This window comes from Mastigoproctus giganteus, chromosome 8, assembly GCF_048544385.1.
Source record: "Mastigoproctus giganteus isolate SK-2022 chromosome 8, ASM4854438v1, whole genome shotgun sequence".
NCBI classification, from domain to species: Eukaryota; Metazoa; Arthropoda; class Arachnida; order Uropygi; family Thelyphonidae; genus Mastigoproctus; species Mastigoproctus giganteus.
In genome coordinates, this window is record NC_143582.1 from 207,814,689 (window position 1) to 207,834,458 (window position 19,770).

Here is a 19,770-nt window from a genome sequence, read left to right on the forward strand (position 1 = left end):
ATTCCCTGACTTTTCGGCATCTTCCGTATTTGGTGGTGACGGGCTCAAACCCCAGTCTAATCAAGAAACTTGTGCTATGCACTGCTGCTCCTTCCCACCTGGCTGCCCCTTAGTTGCTGATGCTCCTAAAAACCAAAAACAACAACAACTATTTAATAATCTGCTATTACCATGTGATTCAAATCTGGGTCATCTGCTTTTATACTGCAACTAAGCCTACAGAGTAACAATCTATAAATTTCCTTGCAAGTTCTCATGTCCAGAAGATACTTGTAACAGGGTTGTTCTGGAAAAGAACAGTCTTATATGTAATACTATTGTAAAGATGAAAGTCAAAATAGGGATTGGCCCAAAGATCTTTAAGAGCTGCTGGCTGTTTATAATTGGGAAGCAGATATTTTTCTCCATTCTCAGTGCTAAATAGGTGCCCAGTGTCTACAGCTAGCTTTGATAACACATTCATAGCTTTTCTGCAATTCCACAACATTAGAATCAGTATTAGTGTTAATAGTCGTAGATTATGCAAGAAAGCAAGCTTCTACAGCATCAGCCTATAAAAAAAAAAAAAAAAAAATTCCCATTTCTCTCCAAACGTTTGTCCAGGTCTTCCTTGAATTTATTTAAACTATCAACTTCCACAATGACAAATGGAAGTTTGTTCCAGCAATCAACTACCTGCTGGCTAATGGCAAATTTCTGCACATCTACTCTACAACTGTTTTTCCTCAATTTGAATTTTGCCCCATCAGGCAATTAATCTGGGCAAGAGGGACAATCTTTTTCCCCCCCCCTTGTTTATGTCCCCCTTGTGTATTGTCTCAGCAAAAGGAAGAATGCCTTCAGTATTAACCTTGCTCAAATCATTCACAGCCTTAAACACGTCAATCAGATCACCTCACAGGTACCTAGTTTCCAGATGCTGCAATTTGCAGAACTGACGCCTTTCCTTTTGTTTCCCCTTCTCTGCACCTGTTACAGCAGATCCACATCCTTCCTGATATGAGGATTCCAGACTTATATGCAATACTCAAGATGTGGCCTAACCACATCTTTATACAATGGGATAATCACCTTATCCCTACTAGCATATGGAAATGTATGCAGCAGTGAATCCTACTGTTTATTTTCAACTACTGGTTCCTTAGTTAATATAGAGCAGTGCAGCCATGATTTCAAACTAAATTTTGCATTCTGACCATGATATGGTACTGCACTTACCATTTAGAGTAAGAACCTCCAAACCTGATTTTATGGGCTCATTGCAGCCAGGACCTAATGGCCTGTGGACTCAGAAAAAATGTATCCATAACAGGATATTGCCACCTTTGCTGCTTCTAAGGTGGTTCATGTCATTCTCTTTAAGGTTACAAATGTAGCTATTTTCATGGGCTTCATTAAGAGAGAGAGAGAGAAAGAGAGAGCAAGATCTTTTGGTGTTTGTACTCTTTGTTTGGTGTTAATAGGTCCTAAGTAGGTACTCTTCATTCCAAGGCCCAACACATGATATCAAACATTACAATGCCTTTGTGTTAAATCAGATTTTTTGGTTTTAAAGAAATCTGTTAGCATTTCTATAAATTTGGTCCAGAAGTTTTTTTTAACAACACTTATTCCTACATTAAGTTACTCACAATATGAACTTTAACAATGTTTTATAAATGATGTTGCTTACAGACAAAGCGGAAGAAAGTATTCATCTTAGAAATCTGTGTTTAAAAATAAATTTGCAGATTTTATTGTTGTTATTTATTGTTGTATTTATATGCATCATTTATGTAAAGCAGCAAGTGTAGTGGAGATAAGAAAATAGAGGAAATGAGAAAATAAGGAAAATGCATCCAAAGCAAAAACCATTTTTTGAAAATTTTAGAGAATAGTACAAAAAAAGATCCATTACAGCTTTATTTTATACAACAAAAGTTTTATTTTTATTCTCCTTAATTAATTCTATGCAACTATAGTCCTTGTCTGTTGTCTTTCACACTGTTATTAAAAGTTCATATTGCTTTCTAAATATGCATACAAAGTTAAGTTTTAATTAATTTATAAAGTTGTGTATATTTTTAGTGATGTACATAAGTACTAATTTTTCACCAAAAGCAAAAAAAAAAAAAAAAACATAATGTATGCTATTTAAATATGCAAGTAATTTTGTAATAAGATTTATATTAAAAATTGTAGCATTTACAGTTAAGTTCTATTCACTAGAATTAAGAGTAGTGCATATTTACTATTGAAGGAACTACAAATCAGTAGTTTCTACAGAGCAGTAATATCTTTCAAAATAATTTCTTTTTCTAACACAACTAATGAATATTATTATTTCAAATAAGAATCAGCTAGTTTTGCACCTTTAATATTGCTTTTATAAAACATTCCATGAACTCACCACAACACCAGCCACTTTTCTCTCCTTAGTGACTCCTTTATGTTCTTGTTCCATTGTTTCAGTGACTGTAGTATGCCGTGTAATTTCTAAATCACCTTGCTGTTCCTTCTGCGTTTGTTTCTGCTTGCTTGTGTGCACCTCTTTTCCATAGACAGTACTTTCAGGAGATGTTGGTGGTGGTTGAATTATTTGATCCCTGTAAGTTAATCACATAGAGGTTTTTCAAAAATAATTCAAAATAAAAGAGATTCAGAGAGAATCTCTGAATGATCAAGAGGTTTTTCAAAAATAATTCAAAATAAAAGATATTCAGTATAAAACATATAAAAATGCATAACCAGATTTGTGAAGTTCTTATTCAAAAGTGCCCATCACTAAAAATGCAATTTTACAGGAGCTACAAAAAACTGTGGTCATAAAATGAACAGCAAAAGTGTACGTACATTTCAACACTGTTAGCTCTCTATCACATTTTTATTTGTAATTTGTTTCCTTATTATATTTGTTCTGGTGATATTTAGTGACTTGTTGATCTTTATTAAAGATTAACAAATCTTTGGTTATCTTCAGTCCTGGTTCTAATATATATATATATATATTTAGAAATCTTTCTATAGAGTTTCTAATTTATATGTATACATGAAGGGGGATTCAAAAAAATTTGTATTCACCCAAAAGTATTGCAATAGAAAGATTTTTTTTTTTTTTTGTTAACTTGAAAACTATAGCATCCACACACAAATGTTGGTTTAAATCTGACAATTCATTTGTTTTTGTTTTGCAGCACTGAATGAAGTGGAATACAGATCAGTGAGTCAGTTCCTCTTTCTGCAACGGAAAACATCCAAAACAATCTACACAGACATGTGTGGCTGTTTATGGAGAAGACTGACCAGGGTAGAGTGCTGTTGCACATTGGTGTAAACAATTCAAATGTGGAAGAACCTTAATGAATGATGAAGAAATCCCAGGATGCCCAGCAACTTCTGTAACAGAAGAGAGTATTGCAAAAATTGGGGCATTAATCCTGCAGCTAGTTCTTTGACACTGTATTCATGCCAAAGAACTAGCTGCAGAGCTCCAATTAGTGTAGGGTCTATGGAAAACATCATCCATCAAGTTTCATGTGAGTAAAGTGTCTGCTAGATGAGTTCCCAGACTTCTGACCCTTTACCAGAAGAAGGTTTATTTTTTTTATTTTATTTTTTTTTTTTTTGTTTTTTAGGAGCATTAGCAACTAAGGCCATATTGCTCCGGGGATATGTGGTGGTCATTCCCTGATCTTTCCGCAGCCTCCGTATTTGGTGGGCACAGGCTCGAACCCCAGTCTAATCAAGAAGCGTGTGCTACGCACTGCTGCCCAGAAGAAGGAAAGGACACAATGTGCACATGAAACATTGTTGATGCACCAGGAAAAGCAAGAGGAGTTTTTTTTTCCAATGGCTCTGGAAAAATGACCATGGATGAAACTTGGATCCATCACTATGATCCCAAAACTACATGCTTCCATTGTTTTGAAAATGCGTGTAGAATCACCACCTCCCAAAAAGGCAAAGGTGAAGCCAAATACTGGCAAGGTGATGCTGTCATTTTTTAGGTTCAGCATGGTGTAATACTAACAGATTACCTTAAAAAGGATGGTACTGTGATGGCAAAGTGTTATTCCAACTTCCTCATAAAATTACATGCTGCTATAAAAGAAAAAAGACAGGAAAGCTGTCAAAAGGTGTGTGCCTGCTCCACGATAATGTCCCTGTGCATTCCTCACATGCCACAGTGAGCTGTGCCCACGAATGTGAGTTTGAAATATTGCCACATCCTGCTTATTCCCCCCAACCTTGCACCCTCAGATTTCTTCCTGTTTCCTGCCATGAAGTCCTTCCTTCATGGAAAACACTTTGCTGCCCCCAATGACGAGGTGATTTCTGCTGCCAAATCATTGTTTGAAGGACAATCAGAGGAATACTACAAAACTAGTCTGAAGAAGTGTATTGAGAGGAGGCAAAAATGTATCATTTTGTCTGGTGACTACGTTGAATAAGTATAATACATGGTGTTTGTTTCAAACTTCTATCACAACTACTTCTGGGTGAATACAAATCTTTTACAAGCCCCCTCATATACTGTATATATATTAATTGAAACTATATACGAAGGTAATATTAAAAGAATAAAATAAAATTTAAAAAATTTAGCAATGAGCAGTAAGAATTTATGAAAAATTGATCATGCATAAATGCAACAGTTAGGATAAAGAAGATAACAGAAAAATCGTTAAGAGTATAACAGATTAATTTATATATTTTTTGCAGAGTTAACAAAAGCCTATTTCTGAATTAGAATAAAAATTAATGATGTAATATCTTAATTCTTAAAGGGAAACAAGATGGCATAGAAATTCATTATAACAATTTTATTTGGGATGTTACAAACAATCATGAGGAAAGAAGAGACTGAGGAGCTGGCTTTAATTCTTTATCTCAGTGAGACCATAGCTTTAATCCATGATTTCCAATTCAAATAGTAGAGCTCACAGCTTCCACAGCCATGAGGCCTGAACTCAAAACTTAAACCTTATAAGAAAGAAACAGTATTAGCATTAGTAGGGGCAAAAGATGCAAGAAAGCAAGTTTCTACAGCATCAGCCTAAAAAAAAAAAAAATTTCCATTTCACCTATCCATCCCCTCCGATAGTTTGTCTAGTTCTTCCTTGAATTTATTCAAACTATCCATTTCCACAAACAGATGGAAGTTTGTTCCAACAATCAACCACCCATTGGCTAAAGGCAAACTTCTGCGCATCTATTCTGCAACATCCTTCCTCAATTTGAATCTGTGTCTCCTCATTTGTGTGGTCAGAGCAAGGCAAAGAATCTCAACGCTGAGTTTGCTCAAGCTGTTCAAGGCCTTAAACACCTCGATCAGAGATCACCTCACAAGTGTTTAGTCTCCAGACATTGCAATTTGCTAAACTGAAGCCTTGCTTGGTAAGAGCACCCCTGTGTTCCCACTCACCAATCTCTTTGCCCTCTCTGTATCCATTCCAGCAGCTCTACATCCTTTCAAAAATGAGGCCTTCAGACCTGTATGCAGTACTCAAAATGTGGCCTGCCCATTGCTTTAATCACCTCTCTATCCCTGCTAGCAAAATTCCTGCATATGATTGACAAAACCCTATGAGCTGTCCTGTCAGCCTGTCTGCACTGCTAAGAGAACTGCATATCTGACTGCACAATTACCCCCAGGTCCTTTTCATTTTCCACTACCCTGTAGTACCACACAGTTGGCATCTTACTCTGGGATTACTGCTGCCTACACACATTATCTTGCATTTGTCAATGTTAAACTCCATGTAATTTTCCTAGAACGTGTTGCAGCAGCATACCTTCATTACTGTCAATAGACACCCTGACAACCTTTGTATCATCTGTAAATTTAGACATCAAGCCTGATATATATAAAAACAACAACAGGCTCAGCACAGAACCCTGTGGGAGTCCACTCATAACATTAAATAGAAACAACTAAAGGAATAAGACAAGCGACTCATTGAGTACTGCTCTGTTTAGTTTGATAATGGATGAATTGAAAAGTAAATAAAAGAATTAGAATAATATATATATAATCTGGTATGCGAATTATGCAATAATAATGGGGAAAATACAATTTACAAAGAATGCCACATAATTTTAGTAAAAGAGTATAATGTGGAAGTATTCAAATAGGGAAAACAAAGAACTTAACAATATTGAAATAACCATTAATATATGAATTAGAATTAGAAGGAAAGATGATAGAACAAGGAATGAAATTTACTGTCATGGAGTACAAACAAATAGTTTATGAACAACTCAATAAGTAGTTTAATTCAAACATTACACAGAAATCTAAAGTTAAAATATATAAAACTACAGTAAGACTATCATAACACATGCAGCTGAGACATGATATACAACAGTAAAAATAAGACAAATAAACTAAAGAAATGAAAACATTAAGGAAAATAAACTAATAAAAAATTGAGAGATAGAGCTAAAAGTAAGGAAATTAGAAAACAATGCAGAATACAATCCAATCAAAAGTGGATTATAATAAGAGAGAGAGAGAGAGAGAGAGAGAGAGAGAGAGAGAGCACGCCATAGCTATTTTGGATAGGTATGTCTCTCTGATTATTATTATTCCCTTCACTTTAAGAATATGGCAATTCAAAAAAAAAATGTATTCACAAAACATGTTTGTCCTAGATGTAACACTATCCATAAAAATGTATGACAACATACCATTCTCAGTTTATGTTCAAGGACTTTACTACTTTTTTGAAATAGCTCAATATTTCAAAGAAATCTGCCAGATTACAATTCAAATTTCTCACTTTAAGAGGTTTGTGGCAGAGGTTTCAGAACACTATCGTTTCTTCAACAGAATTAGTAAAAATACACCTTGTCAATGCCTGTCAACAAACCCTGATAAATCTGTCAAATTGTCTATTTGCAATTTATTTGTTTTAAGAAAGTGGCAAAATAACCACTATAATGTATTCTTAAAGCAAGTTACTCATGCATATCAATTGCCACATTATTTATATGACTCAACAATTGATAAAGGAACACAATAATTTGTAATTTGTTTGATGTGTTTTGTCATATTTGAAACAACATCAATTGCAGATGGTAAAGGAACAGAAACACATTTATTATGATTTCCAATCTGTAATAACACCAAATACGACTTTTTGAGAATATTTGAATTTGACTGTCCAGTGAAATTGGTTATTTTTGTCTGTTCAAGTTTCCTATGAAAGAATACTTATTGCTTGTTTGTTTACAAAAGATTGCTTAATTTCTAACAGAGCAATTTTGATGATATCATGCTTTCAGTCAACAGAACTACAAGATGCTAAAGTTTGGATTTTATTGGCGCATTAGCAACTAAGGCTATAATGCGCCAAGATGCTAAAGTACATGTTGTCTGGTCAAATCAGTATGTTTCACCAAAAACTGCATGGCTTACTATTAACTGTGGTGGTATGCAGTTGCCATAAAAATAGTTGAAATGAAATTATAAACTCTGCTGGCCAACTGGTAGGTGTACCAAATATAAAAGAAATTTATTTGTTGGCTACTGTATTAAAGTTTCAAGAATTGGAGTCATCCATTGTCACACCTCATTTACAATGCCCTTTGCAATTGATGTCATTCGTCCCTTCATAAGAGTATATATTTCTGATCTGGTAAGTTCAAAAGATTTTACAATATAATTAGCTTTCCATGAGACAGCAAATCTCACAGATGCTGTTGTCATTGGCTTGCTGTTCAATGATATCTCTAGTTTTGAAAGAAACCACTGATACAATTACGACTTCTAAATTAGCAAAAAAAAAATTACATTACCTAGTGCTTATGATCACATCAAAATGTTTTGACAATATATATATATTTTTTTTATTGAAAACCCCAAACACGAGAGGTATTAGAACCTATAGTACTTGGTACCGTGCTTGGGTTGGAGGTTGAGAAGACAAAAGAAGATATTTGTTGACATTAGACTTGAACTTCTGTAGACTGTAATTTTCAGAAAATATGTATGAGGGAAGGTTGTTCCAGAAAACGGCAGTTGAATGAATAAACGAGGAAGATGAAAAGTTGGTTCTGTGAGTTTGAAGTTGGACAGTAAATGGATGTTGGCTGGTGATGGCATGTGTTCGGACTGTTTTAAAAGAAAGAGCAGGAATTATGGAAGCCAATTCAGAAGAACAGTGCCCATGGAAATATCTGTAGAAAAGGCATGCAGCAGAAACAGTACGTCTATGAGACAGCGAGTGGAGAGACTCTGTTAGAGAGGAGTCATCAATTAACCTAACTACCATCTTCTGAATGGAAACTAGAAGCCTGACAGAGGTTTTGGGGGGCCGCCCCAGATGTGGGAACAATATTCCATGGTAGGGCGGATTTGCTATTTTTACAGAGTGAACAGCTGTTTGGAAGAAAAGAAACGCCGAGAGCAAAAGAGAAAACCAAGTTTTTTGGATGCAGAGGAAGCAATATTTGTAATGTGCTTGTGCCATGAGAGATTAGAAGTCAGGGTAATCCCCAAAAGAGATATATAATTTTTTCTGGAAATCAGAGTGACACCAAAGATAAGCATAGGAGCAGAAGAATCCTTTTTGCGAGACACTGTCTTTGCCCCACTGGAGAATTACCTGGAGATTGGCATTTAAGGAATTGGTAGCAGATATTCGAGAAGTTGAAGCTGATTGAGCAGGGCAAGGTTTCTCAATATGGAAAGTGGAATGCAATGTGCTATCATCGGCAAAACTATGGATAGGATTTCCAGTCAATGGAAGAAGGTCATTAATATACAAGAGAAAAAGAGTGGGGGAAAGAACTGAACTTTAGGGGATACCAGCATTAGTGGGAAAGTTAGAAGACAGAGAGCCATCTATCATCACCCTCAGTGTGCGGTCAGAGAGAAAACTGGATAACCAATTACAAAAAACAGTTGGTAAACCATAAGATGGAAGCTTGTTTAGGAGACCTTTATGCCAAACATAATCGAAAGCCTTTGAGATGTCAAGAGAAACTGCTTGTGTTTCCCTGAACTTTTCCATTGAATTTGTCCATAAATGGGTAATATAAGCCAGAATATCACCAGTGGATCGACACTGACGGAATCCATATTGGTGATCATTGATCAGATGAAAGGTTTCTAGGTAGTTTAAGAGTTGGCAGTTAATTGATTTCTCCATTACTTTAGAAAGAGTAGAAGTAATTGCAATGGGGTGATAATTGGATGGGAGGAATTTGTCACCCTTTTTAGGAACTGGCTAGATATGAGCATATTTCCAAGCAAAAAGAAAAACACCTTTGGAATAAGAAAGTGAAAAAAGGTGGCAAAGAACAGGAGTAAGTTCAGGAGCACAGGTTTTGACAACAAGTGGAGAAACACCATCAGGACCTGGAGCTTTCTTAGCATCAAGATTCGTCAAAATCCTTCTGACATCCTTTTGATGGAAGACCACAGGAGGCATTGAATGGTGGGATGTGTTTTACCAAGGTCATTAATATATGAGTTGGAAGAAAAATTGAATGCTAGCAGGTTGGCTTTATCCTTGGCTGAAGTGACAATAGAACCATTTGGTTTTGACAGAGGCAGGAGCAGAGGTGGGCAAAAGTTGCGGCCAATAGCTTTGTCAAGAGACCAGAATGCTCTGCTACCATTAGGGTAATAAGCAAGTTTTCTACTCTTAGCCTGTTCAAAATCTAGTTTGAACTGATTAATAACTGCTTTACAATTGTTGCGAGCTTTGGTGTAGGCAGAAAATGAAACTGAAGATTTGGAAACAAACCAATTACGATATGCAACGTTCTTCTCTTGAACAGCCTTAGCACATTTATTGGAAAACCAAGGTTTAGATAAAGGATGAGATTTTAAAGTGGAGTGTGGAATAAAGGATTCCATTCCTACAAGAATAATTTCACTGACACAATCTGAGCAAATGTTGACATCAGAAGTTTTGAAACAGTAATCCAACCAAGGAAAAGAAGAAAATAAATCTCGCAGGTCATCCCATTTTGCATTCTTGTAATGCCAAACAATACGAGGTTGGGAATAGCCATGAGATAAAGGTTCCATTGGAGAAGAGACAATCACCAAGTTGTGATCTGAGGTGCCCAAAGAACCACTCACTTCGACCGTGTACTAAGAAAGGTTGTTTGTGAGAAAAAGATCAAGCGTGTTGGCTGCATCCTTAGGAGTGTCCGGTATTCTTGTAGGTAAATGAACAATCTGTGCAAGGTCATTAGTAATTGCAAAAGCCTCAGCATTTCGACCAGCTGGGTCGGTGTGACTAGGAAACGGAAGCCAGCTGGAGTTGTGAACATTAAAATCACCAAGGAAAATTACTTCAATATTAGGAAAGTTGGACTGGAGAAAGTCAAGTTGCAAAGAGAGGAAGTCAAAGAGCTCCAAGTGATTAGTGGAGTTGGGAGAACGGTAGAGACAACAGATGAATTTGACACAATGAGGTGGAGACATTTAAGCCAGACAAGATCGAAAAGAGGAGATTCCAAATTACCAAGTCTCTGACAGGGAATATCAGAACGGACATATGCACAAGTACCACCTTTGAGGCAAAAGGAATCATACAGTGAATAATTTGGGCAACTGAGATGAGCAGTGGTTGAATCAACCGATAACTGAGATTCTGTCAGAAAAAGTACATGGGGTTTGGTAGACTGCAAGTGGAAATGGACATCATTGAGATTAGAATTGAGACCATGTATATTTGTGAAATGAACTAGGAATAAGATTAAGCAAAATGAAAACTACTAATTAAGTTTCATGACTTAGTGGTAGTGTTGATGGTGTTAGTAGCAGCAGTATTATTATGGGGCAGGATTATAGAATAAAAAATTTGGAAACTATAATTAACATAATCTATTTTTAGAAAGTTTTATACTTCTTTTAGCAATAAAAAAAATTCAAAAAACAATCCCAATTATTTTGCATGTTACTTGGATAAAACATTACAATCCATGGTGTAAAGGTTAAACTATTTATTCTACAAACCAGAATCTATGCATAACATTTCAGGGCCTAGACCAGCCTCCTGTTCGTGTGCATACATTGTTTCCTTACACGAGACAAAAATAAATGGTGTTTCTCTGATGTTTATACTGTATATTCTTGTTTGCAGAATAACTTGTTTAATGTGTACACTGTAGAGTGTAATATTTTAATGATGGAATGAATTATATGAACACCCACAAAACCTCATTTTCTTTTAAAAAAGTAAGTTTCTTACATTTGGGATTCATAAGTTTTTGCCATATATTGCACCTGGGATTGTTGCTCAACACGCTTTTCTCCTGTTTTCTCATCATACTGAAAGAAATAAAAGATAACCTGTGAGTTGACAAAAATGAGATTAAGATGCAAATGTTACAAGACAAGCATGCACTCTGTTGCCGCACGCACACACACACACACACACACACACACACACACACACACACACACACACACACACACACACACACACAGTTATATATGTGCAGCCATTTCTCGATTTATGTGATAACCACATTCCTGAAAAGTGTGTTATGTAAATTACAAATATATAAATTGAATTTACCATAGGAAATAATGGAAAGGGAGTGCAGCATGAGTTGTGTGTAAGGGTCAAGAGGGTTGAACTCCCAAATATGGGGGGAGGATTGAAAAGTTTGTAGCCTGAGTAGTAGTAATAGTAGTAGTAGTAATGGAAAATAATGTAAGAAAGCAAGCTTATATAGCATCAGCCAAAAAAAAAAACCTCCATACTTCATCCATCTATCCCCTCCAAGAATTTGTCTGCTTCCTTGAATTTATACAACCCATCCACTTCCACAACAACAGATGGAAGCCTGTTCCAACAATCAACCACTCGCTGGCTGAAGACAAACTTCTGCACATTTTTCCTCAACCTCAATGTATGCCCTGTCATGTGTGTAGTCTCAGCAAGTGGAAGAATGCCATTAGCATTCAGCTTACTCTATCCATTCAAGGCTTTAAACACCTCAATTAGATCTCCCCATAGGTGCCTAGTCTCGATGCTGCAATTTGCAGAAATGAAGCCTTTATAGATAACAGCAACCTTTTGTTCCCTTTACCAGTCTGGTTGCTCTTCTCTGCACCTATTCCAGCAGATCTACATCCTGTATAAAGTGAGGCCTCAAGATCTGTATATAATACTCAAGATGCCAACTAACCATGGCCTTATACAAAGGGATAATCGCCTCCTTATCCCTGCTAGTAAAGTTTCTGTATATCATTGACAAGCCCTGTGAGCTTTCCTGGCAGCATATCTGCATTGCTCAGAGAATTGCATGTCTGACTGCACAATTACTCCAGGTCTTTTTCATTCTCCACTACCCCGGGTTTAGTACCACACAGTTGATAAGTTACTCCAGGGTTATTGTTACCCATGTGCAGTACCTTGCATTTGTTAATGTTCAACTGCAATTTCTCAGCCCATCAACCCAATTTTCCTAGATCTTGTTGCAGTAGCTCACCCTGATGACTGTGTTTAACCACCCTGCCAACCTTTGTATCATCTGCAAACTTAGACATTAAGCCTGATATACCTTCATCGATATCATTGATAAATATAGAAAACAACAATGGGCCCAAAACCAAACCCTGGGGGCTCCACTAATACCATTAATTCATAAAGAGCAGTGCTTATTGATAACTACACTCTGTCTTCTTCCACTTAACCATCCCTTCATCCATAGCAGTAACTTGCCCTTTATGCCACATTGCTCCAGTTTGTACAGCAGTCTTTTATGTGCAACAGTATCAAAAGCCTTCCTGAAATCCAAGTATATGATGTCAAAATTATTTTTTGCATCTAGTTCCTTGGTCGCCGCATCATAGTAACCTATCAGATTTATTAGATAAGGCAGCCTCGTGACAAATCCATGCTGTGATTACAGTATAATTGTATGCCTGTCCAGATGTCCTGCATTATGTTTAACTTCAACAATTTCTCCTCCACTTTGCTCTCAGTTATTACTATGTGAATGCAGATGAATGTCACAGCATGGGTTTTTTTAAGGGAAAGTCTTGTCTGACAAATTTGATTGAATACTTTGATGTGGTTACAAAGGAACTGGATGCAAAAAATAACTTTGATATCATATACTTGGATTTCAGGAAAGCTTTTGATACTGTTGCGCATAGAAGACTACTGTACAAATTGGAGCAGAATGGTATTAAGGGTAAGTTGCTACAATGAATAAAAGGGTGATAAAGTGGGAGAAGACAGAGTGGTAATCAATGGATGCTGCTCTTTGTGGACTAATGTTATTAGTGGAGTCCCACAGGGTTCAGTGTTGGGCCCACTGTTGTTTTGTATATTTATCAATGATATTGATGAAGGTATATCAGGCTTAGTGTCAAAGTTTGCAGATGATACAAAGGTTGGCAGGGTTGTTAATGACAGCAATGGTAATGTGCTACTGAAACAGAATCTAGAAAATTTGGGCAGATGGGCTGAGAAGTGGCAACGGAAGTTTAACATTGACAAATGAAAAGTACTGCATATGGGTATAAGTAGCCCCAGAGGAACGTACCAACTGTGTGGTACTACACTTAGGGTGATAAAAAATGAAAAAGACCTGGGAGTAATTGTGCAGTCATATATGAAGTTTTCTGAGCAATGCAGACAGGCTGCCAGAGTAGGTCATGTGGTTTTGTCAGTGATATACAGGAATTTTGCTAGCAGGGAAAAGGAGGTGATTATCCCTTTGTATAAGGCAATTGAAGTGGCTGGAGACTAGGCACCTGCAAGGTGATCTGATTGAGGTGTATAAGGCCTTGTGTGGGTTGAGCACATTGAATTCTGATATGGGATTCTTCCGCTTGCTCAGATTACGAACCTAAGGGCACATAAATTAAAATTGAGGATAGACAGCTGTAGAATAGATGTGCGGAAATTTGCCTTTAGCCAGTGGGTGGTTAATTGCTGAAACAAACTTCCATCTGTTGTTGTGTAAGTTGATACTTAAATAAATTCAAGGAGGAACTGGACAAACTTTTAGAGGTTGTGTGAATTTAATGGTTGTGTGTGAATTTTTTTTTTTTTTGCTGATGCTACACTACACTACACTACATAAGCTCATACACTTTCTTTCTTGCATCACATGCCTCTATTACTATTATTTCTTTAATTAGTGATTCCATTATTTCCCCTGGAACAGATGTTAAACTAACAGGTATGTAATTACTCATGTCGCCTTTGATTCTCCTTTATGAATTGGAGATACATTCACACATCTCCAGTCCATAGGGACCTCCACTTACCTCCTTTGCTGCCTCCCTTAATATAATTGGACAGATTCCAACCACTTCAGGTTTTTTTTTGTCCATCTTCAACAATTTCTCCTCCATTTTCCTTTCAGTTATCACAGTCATTTAGCTTCTCATTAGAGTTTGATAAATTTCTGGCATCCCCTTCCCTAAAGAAATCCTAAGTCATGATTTTTCCCAATGTTGCCCTGTACTTGTTAAGTAAGTCCTCAGATCTTCTGCTCTTAATATCATTTGGGTCCTGAAAAGATATCTGCTCTACAACATCATCTACGTTTGCACCTGGCAGGCATACCCTGGTCCTATTTCACCTATCCTTCTTGCCCAACATATTTCCCATTTCCCTAATAATAGAGTCGCTGGTAATAAGCACCTCCTGTAGTACCAATGAATTCTTCCTTGGAGATTGCTGCTGTGTTGTGTGATGCACAAGTGTGAGCTTTGGTGTTGAGTTGGGTAACTGCAAGCATCAAGGGCATGTACCCTATCCATTAAACTCTCATAAACACTCATCAGAACACTGAATTTATGCCTAATTTCTTCACACTCCCTAACCTAGCACACACACAAAGACTGGATCATATCCTGTTCCAGAAAGTCTGCAAACATTTCACAAGTTGCACATTTTGTTAGGCTGTGATAAATTGGAGAATTTATCACAGAGCAACAGCATTCCTGCTGCTTTGTGCCTGTTGCTTTGCTGCTCTAGTCTGGGGCATGATTTTCGTTCAAATATAATTTAATTGATTAACTATGAAAATTAATAAATTTAGTTGATTAATTGACAATACTACACTAAGTTAATAGATTCCTAAATACAGTGATACATATTATGCTATGAAGTTCATTATACCTTATGCTATCAAGTTCAAGATATATGTTACACTATACCGTTACAATCACAGTGTTAAATTAGTTATATTCTTACTAAAAAGTAAAGCTCCTTAGCTAAACACAAAAAGATATATGCCCAACAAGATTAGGACCTTCAAGCTACTTATTTATGACAATTAAAACCCTACTATTCCACTGCATTACCTGAGTATGAAAGGGTAGTGGTATAGTGTTAAAAATTTCTGTACTTAAATGTATAACACGTCAAGTAGTAACCCACCAAGTTTCATGCAGTTTCAATAACATATTTTTTTAATTACAGGTTTCTTGAAGTCAAGAAAGTTGTATGAATGAGGAAAGATAAAAAAAATTTCTTCAAATTAATGAGACGTGAGTCTCATCATTCAGTCATTCATAATTTGGTATTATTCAGTCATTCAATATTATACGTACAGTCATTCAATATTTGGGGAAAAAGGGATTAATGCCAGAGGCAGTTCAGCTACAATATTGTAACCATATCATGAAGATAGGTTACAATACTGGGGAGGATGCCCCATCCTATTCCATGATTAAGAAGTGAGCAGCAGAATTCAAATGAGGGAAGAAGAGCCAGGAAGATGACCCATGCTGTGGAAGATCTGAAACATGAGATCTGAAATGCCTTGAGTACTGCGTACAGGTCTGGAGGCCTCATTTTAGGAAGGATGTCGATTTGCTTGAACATGTACAGAGAAGGACAACAAGATTGGTGAGGGGAATGAAGGGATCCTCTTACCAAGAGAGGCTTAAGTTCTGCAAATTGCAGTGGCTGGAGACTAGGCACCTGCACGGTGATCTGATTGAGGTGTATAAGGCCTTGAATGGGTTGAGCACACTGAATTCTGATGGGATCCTTCCACTTGTTCAGATTACGAACCTAAGGGGGCATAAATTGAAATTAAAAAAAGACAGATTTAGAATAGATGTGTGGAAATTTGCCTTTAGCCAGCGGATGGTTAATTGCTGGAACAAACTTCCATCTGTCGTTGTGGAAGTTGATAGGTTGAATAAATTTAAGGAGGAACTGGACAGGCATTTGGAGGGAATGGTGTGATTTTTTTTTTTTTTTTGTGGCTGATGCTGCATAAGCTCATACACTTGCTTTCTTGCATCACATGCCACTACTACTACTACATCAATCACTCGAAATCATTGACAGTGTGCATGATCTGGCAATGAATGATTGATAACTGAAAGTTCAGTCCATTGCTAGTATCTTAGGCAGCTCATCTGAATGTGTGTACCACATAATAACAGTGGTTCTCACTATGAAAAAAGTGTCAGCATGATGGATTCCAAAGTTGTTGACAGCAGAGCAAAATGCACAAGGGTTGTGAAGTAAAGTTAACATCTGCATCATTTTCAAGCCAATACAGCAAATTTCCTTATAGGGTTTGTAACGTGACCATGGATAAGACGTGAGTCCACGATGAAAAGTAACACTTTCAGCCAGAGAGAAAGGAGCAGTCAAAACAGTGAAAACAGCTTCCCCCCTCCAAAAAAAGCCAAGGTCGATTTCTTCTGCTGGCAAGGAGAAAGTAGTTTTTTGAGATGCTGATGGAGTATTACTAGTGGATTACCTCCAGAAAGGCCAGTCATTGAGGAATATTACACAGATCTTGTGAGCCATTCGCATGAAAACATCAAAGACAAATGCTGAGGGAAACTCAGCAAAGGAGTCTTGTTTCACCAGGGCCAGGGCAATGCACTTGCTCACAAGTTTGTCATTGTCATGACTGCACTGCATGAGTTTGGCTTTGAAATCTTGGACCATCCTCCACATTCACCAGATCTAGTACCATCGGACTTTCACCTATTTCCTCATTTGAGAAAATATCTGGCTGGCATACATTTTCCCACTGAAAGTGATGTCATTGCTGCAGTGGATCATTCCTGGAGGTCCAAGAGAAAACTTTCTTTGCAGCTGGAATCAATGCATTGCAGCATCGGTGAACCTGTCTACTGACTCCAAAATAGACTATGTTGAAAAGTAACATGCTACCAGACTCCTGAAATAAACCCTTCATACTCAGGCCACAAACTTTTCAAATGCCCTCAGAATAGACAGATTTTTTTTTTTAATTTCTCTCATTTTTCTCATTTATTCATGTAAAATATACCAAGTAGTACCAAAAATCATTTTTATATAGTGTTTTTAAATGCATATCAGTCATAAAGAGAAAGAAGTTATAGTACACAATTGCTGTACATCGACAGCAGCCATGATTTCCTATTTCACACTTTTATTTTTCATTCCTTTTTGTTATATTATTAATGCATTTTATAGTTCAAGTTTTTATTTCATACTATTTTTCACTGTTTTTTATTTTATGTTTTCTTTTAGACTTCTTTTTGTATTTCTGCAAAATTAATATATTCAGAATTCAACATCACAATACAACATTGATTGTAATGTTGTGTTACGTTGTTATGTTTAAGTATTCAAACCAAAAATGCATAAAGGAAAAGAACATAAATTGAAAAATGATGGGGAAGGAATTAACTGAAAATAAGAACTTAATCAAAAAACTTACCCATGCATAAACAAACTCTTTCAAGAATTTAATCAGATTATTACGATGTAAAAAAAATTATGCAATTATTAATATAAAATGACTGACATGCTGTATTTCTGCTTTCTCTAACTTTTAACTCATCAGAAGAATCAGTATTACTATATTTTTTCTTATTTTGCACTTGTTATTATTTGTGAAAATAATAATCAACAGGAAAATTATTTTTGTGACACCAATACACCATAAATAAGCCAATACACTAAAGAAAAATATAAATTTGGAGTTTGAATAATAAAAAAAAAAACATGTAAAACTAATTGAACATTAGAACTTACATAAATTGTATCTGTTTTGTATCGCTTAACATCTGGTTGTAATTTTGCAAGTTCTTCCTCTTCCAACCTTTGTTTAAATTTTACATGTTCACCTACAACAAAAATTATAATAAACAATTATGGATATCTGTTAAACTTATTCAAAATCTTAACTTTCTCACTGTTTATTATACTATAATAAATAATAATATAAAAATATAAATATATATCCTTTTTATATTTTACACTATTTATATTAATAATGAATTACACTTATTTAGTATTATTTTTAAGTAAAGCCACCTAGTAGCAAGAGGACTGTATTTTAAAAATCATTAATCTAATTAATGTCTTTATTATTATTAGTTATATGGTGCAAGGAAGCCTGAGGCTTATGCTGCACCAGCCAAAAAAAAAATTTGCGAGTTACCCTAAGAGAGAGAGAGAGAGAGAGAGAGAGAGAGAGAGAGAGAGAGAGAGTCAAAAGGGAATCACCAAGAAAGAGAAGAATGATGATATCCAGCTCAGGACCCTGGGTGTGCCAAGCCCATACTCACCAGATGTGAGCCCCTGTCAAAGATTATTACTAGACTACAAAAAGAATGTCAAGTTTCAGTCTGTAAAGGAATATTCACTTGTTTCCTAACCCTAACCCTAAAAACTTCTAATATGAAAGTCTAACATACTTCAAGACAGCATTTCTCAAACTTTGGTACGTAGACCCCTGGTGATCCATAGAGATGCTTCAGTGGATCTGCAAATAATGCTTGAAATTTGTTATCATTATTTAAAATCTGAAAAAATTTAGAGCATAAAAAGAATACTGTTAATCATGAGACTCCATCAAAATGTTTTCATGCTAAAACAGGGAAAAGTTTTTCAAGCATGTCTTAAAGCAATGGTTTTCACTAAAATTTGAAAACCATTGCTTTAAGACATGTTTGGCACGAATTCAAGTGACTCGCATATAGCTCGTTTTAGAAAACAATGGGTTGCACACTTGAAAAAAATTCTGTTGTCAACTATGTATACATAAAAAGCATTTCCCAATGCCATGATGAATTTTTTTTGAACAAGGGAAATGGGTGCTGCTCTTCTTGGACTAATGTTATTAGTGTGTCCCACAGGGTTCGGTGTTAGGTCCACTGTTGTTTTGTATATTTATCAATGATATTGATGAAGGTATATCAGGCTTAATGTCGAAGTTTGTAGATAATATAAAGGTTGGCAGTTTTGTTAATGACAGTAATGGCAGTGTGCTACTGCAACAGGATCTAGATAATTTGGGCAGATGGGCTAAGAAGTGGCAACTGAAGTTTAACCTTGACAAATGCAAAGTACTGCATATGGGTAGAAGTAACCCCAGAGAAAACTGTGTGGTACTACATTTAAGGTGGTAGAAAATGAAAAAGACCTGGGAGTAATTGTGCAGGCAGATATGAAGTTTTCTGAGCAATGCAGACAGGCTGCCAGGGCAGGTCATGGGGTTTTGTCAATGATATATAGGAATTTTGCTAGCAGGGAAAAGGAGATGATTATCCCTCTGTATAAGGCAATGGTCAGGCCACGCCTTGAGTACTGCGTACAGGTCTGGAGGCCTCATTTTAGGAAGGATGTAGATTTGCTTGAGCGTGTAGAGAGAAGGGCAACAAGATTGGTGAGGGGAATGAAGGGATCCTCTTACCAAGAGAGGCTTAAGTTCTGCAAATTGCAGTGGCTGTAGACTAGGCACCTGCGCGGTGATCTGATTGAGGTATATAAGGCCTTGAATGGGTTGAGCACGCTGAATTCTGATGGGATCCTTCCACTTGTTCAGATTACAAAG

General features: G+C 36.4%; 1 protein-coding gene across 1 annotated transcript in view; it reads right to left on the reverse strand.

Moving 5' to 3' along the window:
• LOC150082232 (uncharacterized) overlaps nt 1-19,770 on the reverse strand; it is a 1,008,282-nt gene that overhangs the window by 337,901 nt on the left and 650,611 nt on the right. The window contains exons 104-106 of the mRNA XM_090379191.1: nt 17,967-18,058; nt 11,193-11,272; nt 2,390-2,585 (exon numbers count right to left, since the gene is read on the reverse strand). Coding sequence (XP_090235317.1) covers nt 2,390-2,585; nt 11,193-11,272; nt 17,967-18,058 — 368 coding nt within the window. The remainder of the gene's footprint in view (nt 1-2,389; nt 2,586-11,192; nt 11,273-17,966; nt 18,059-19,770) is intronic.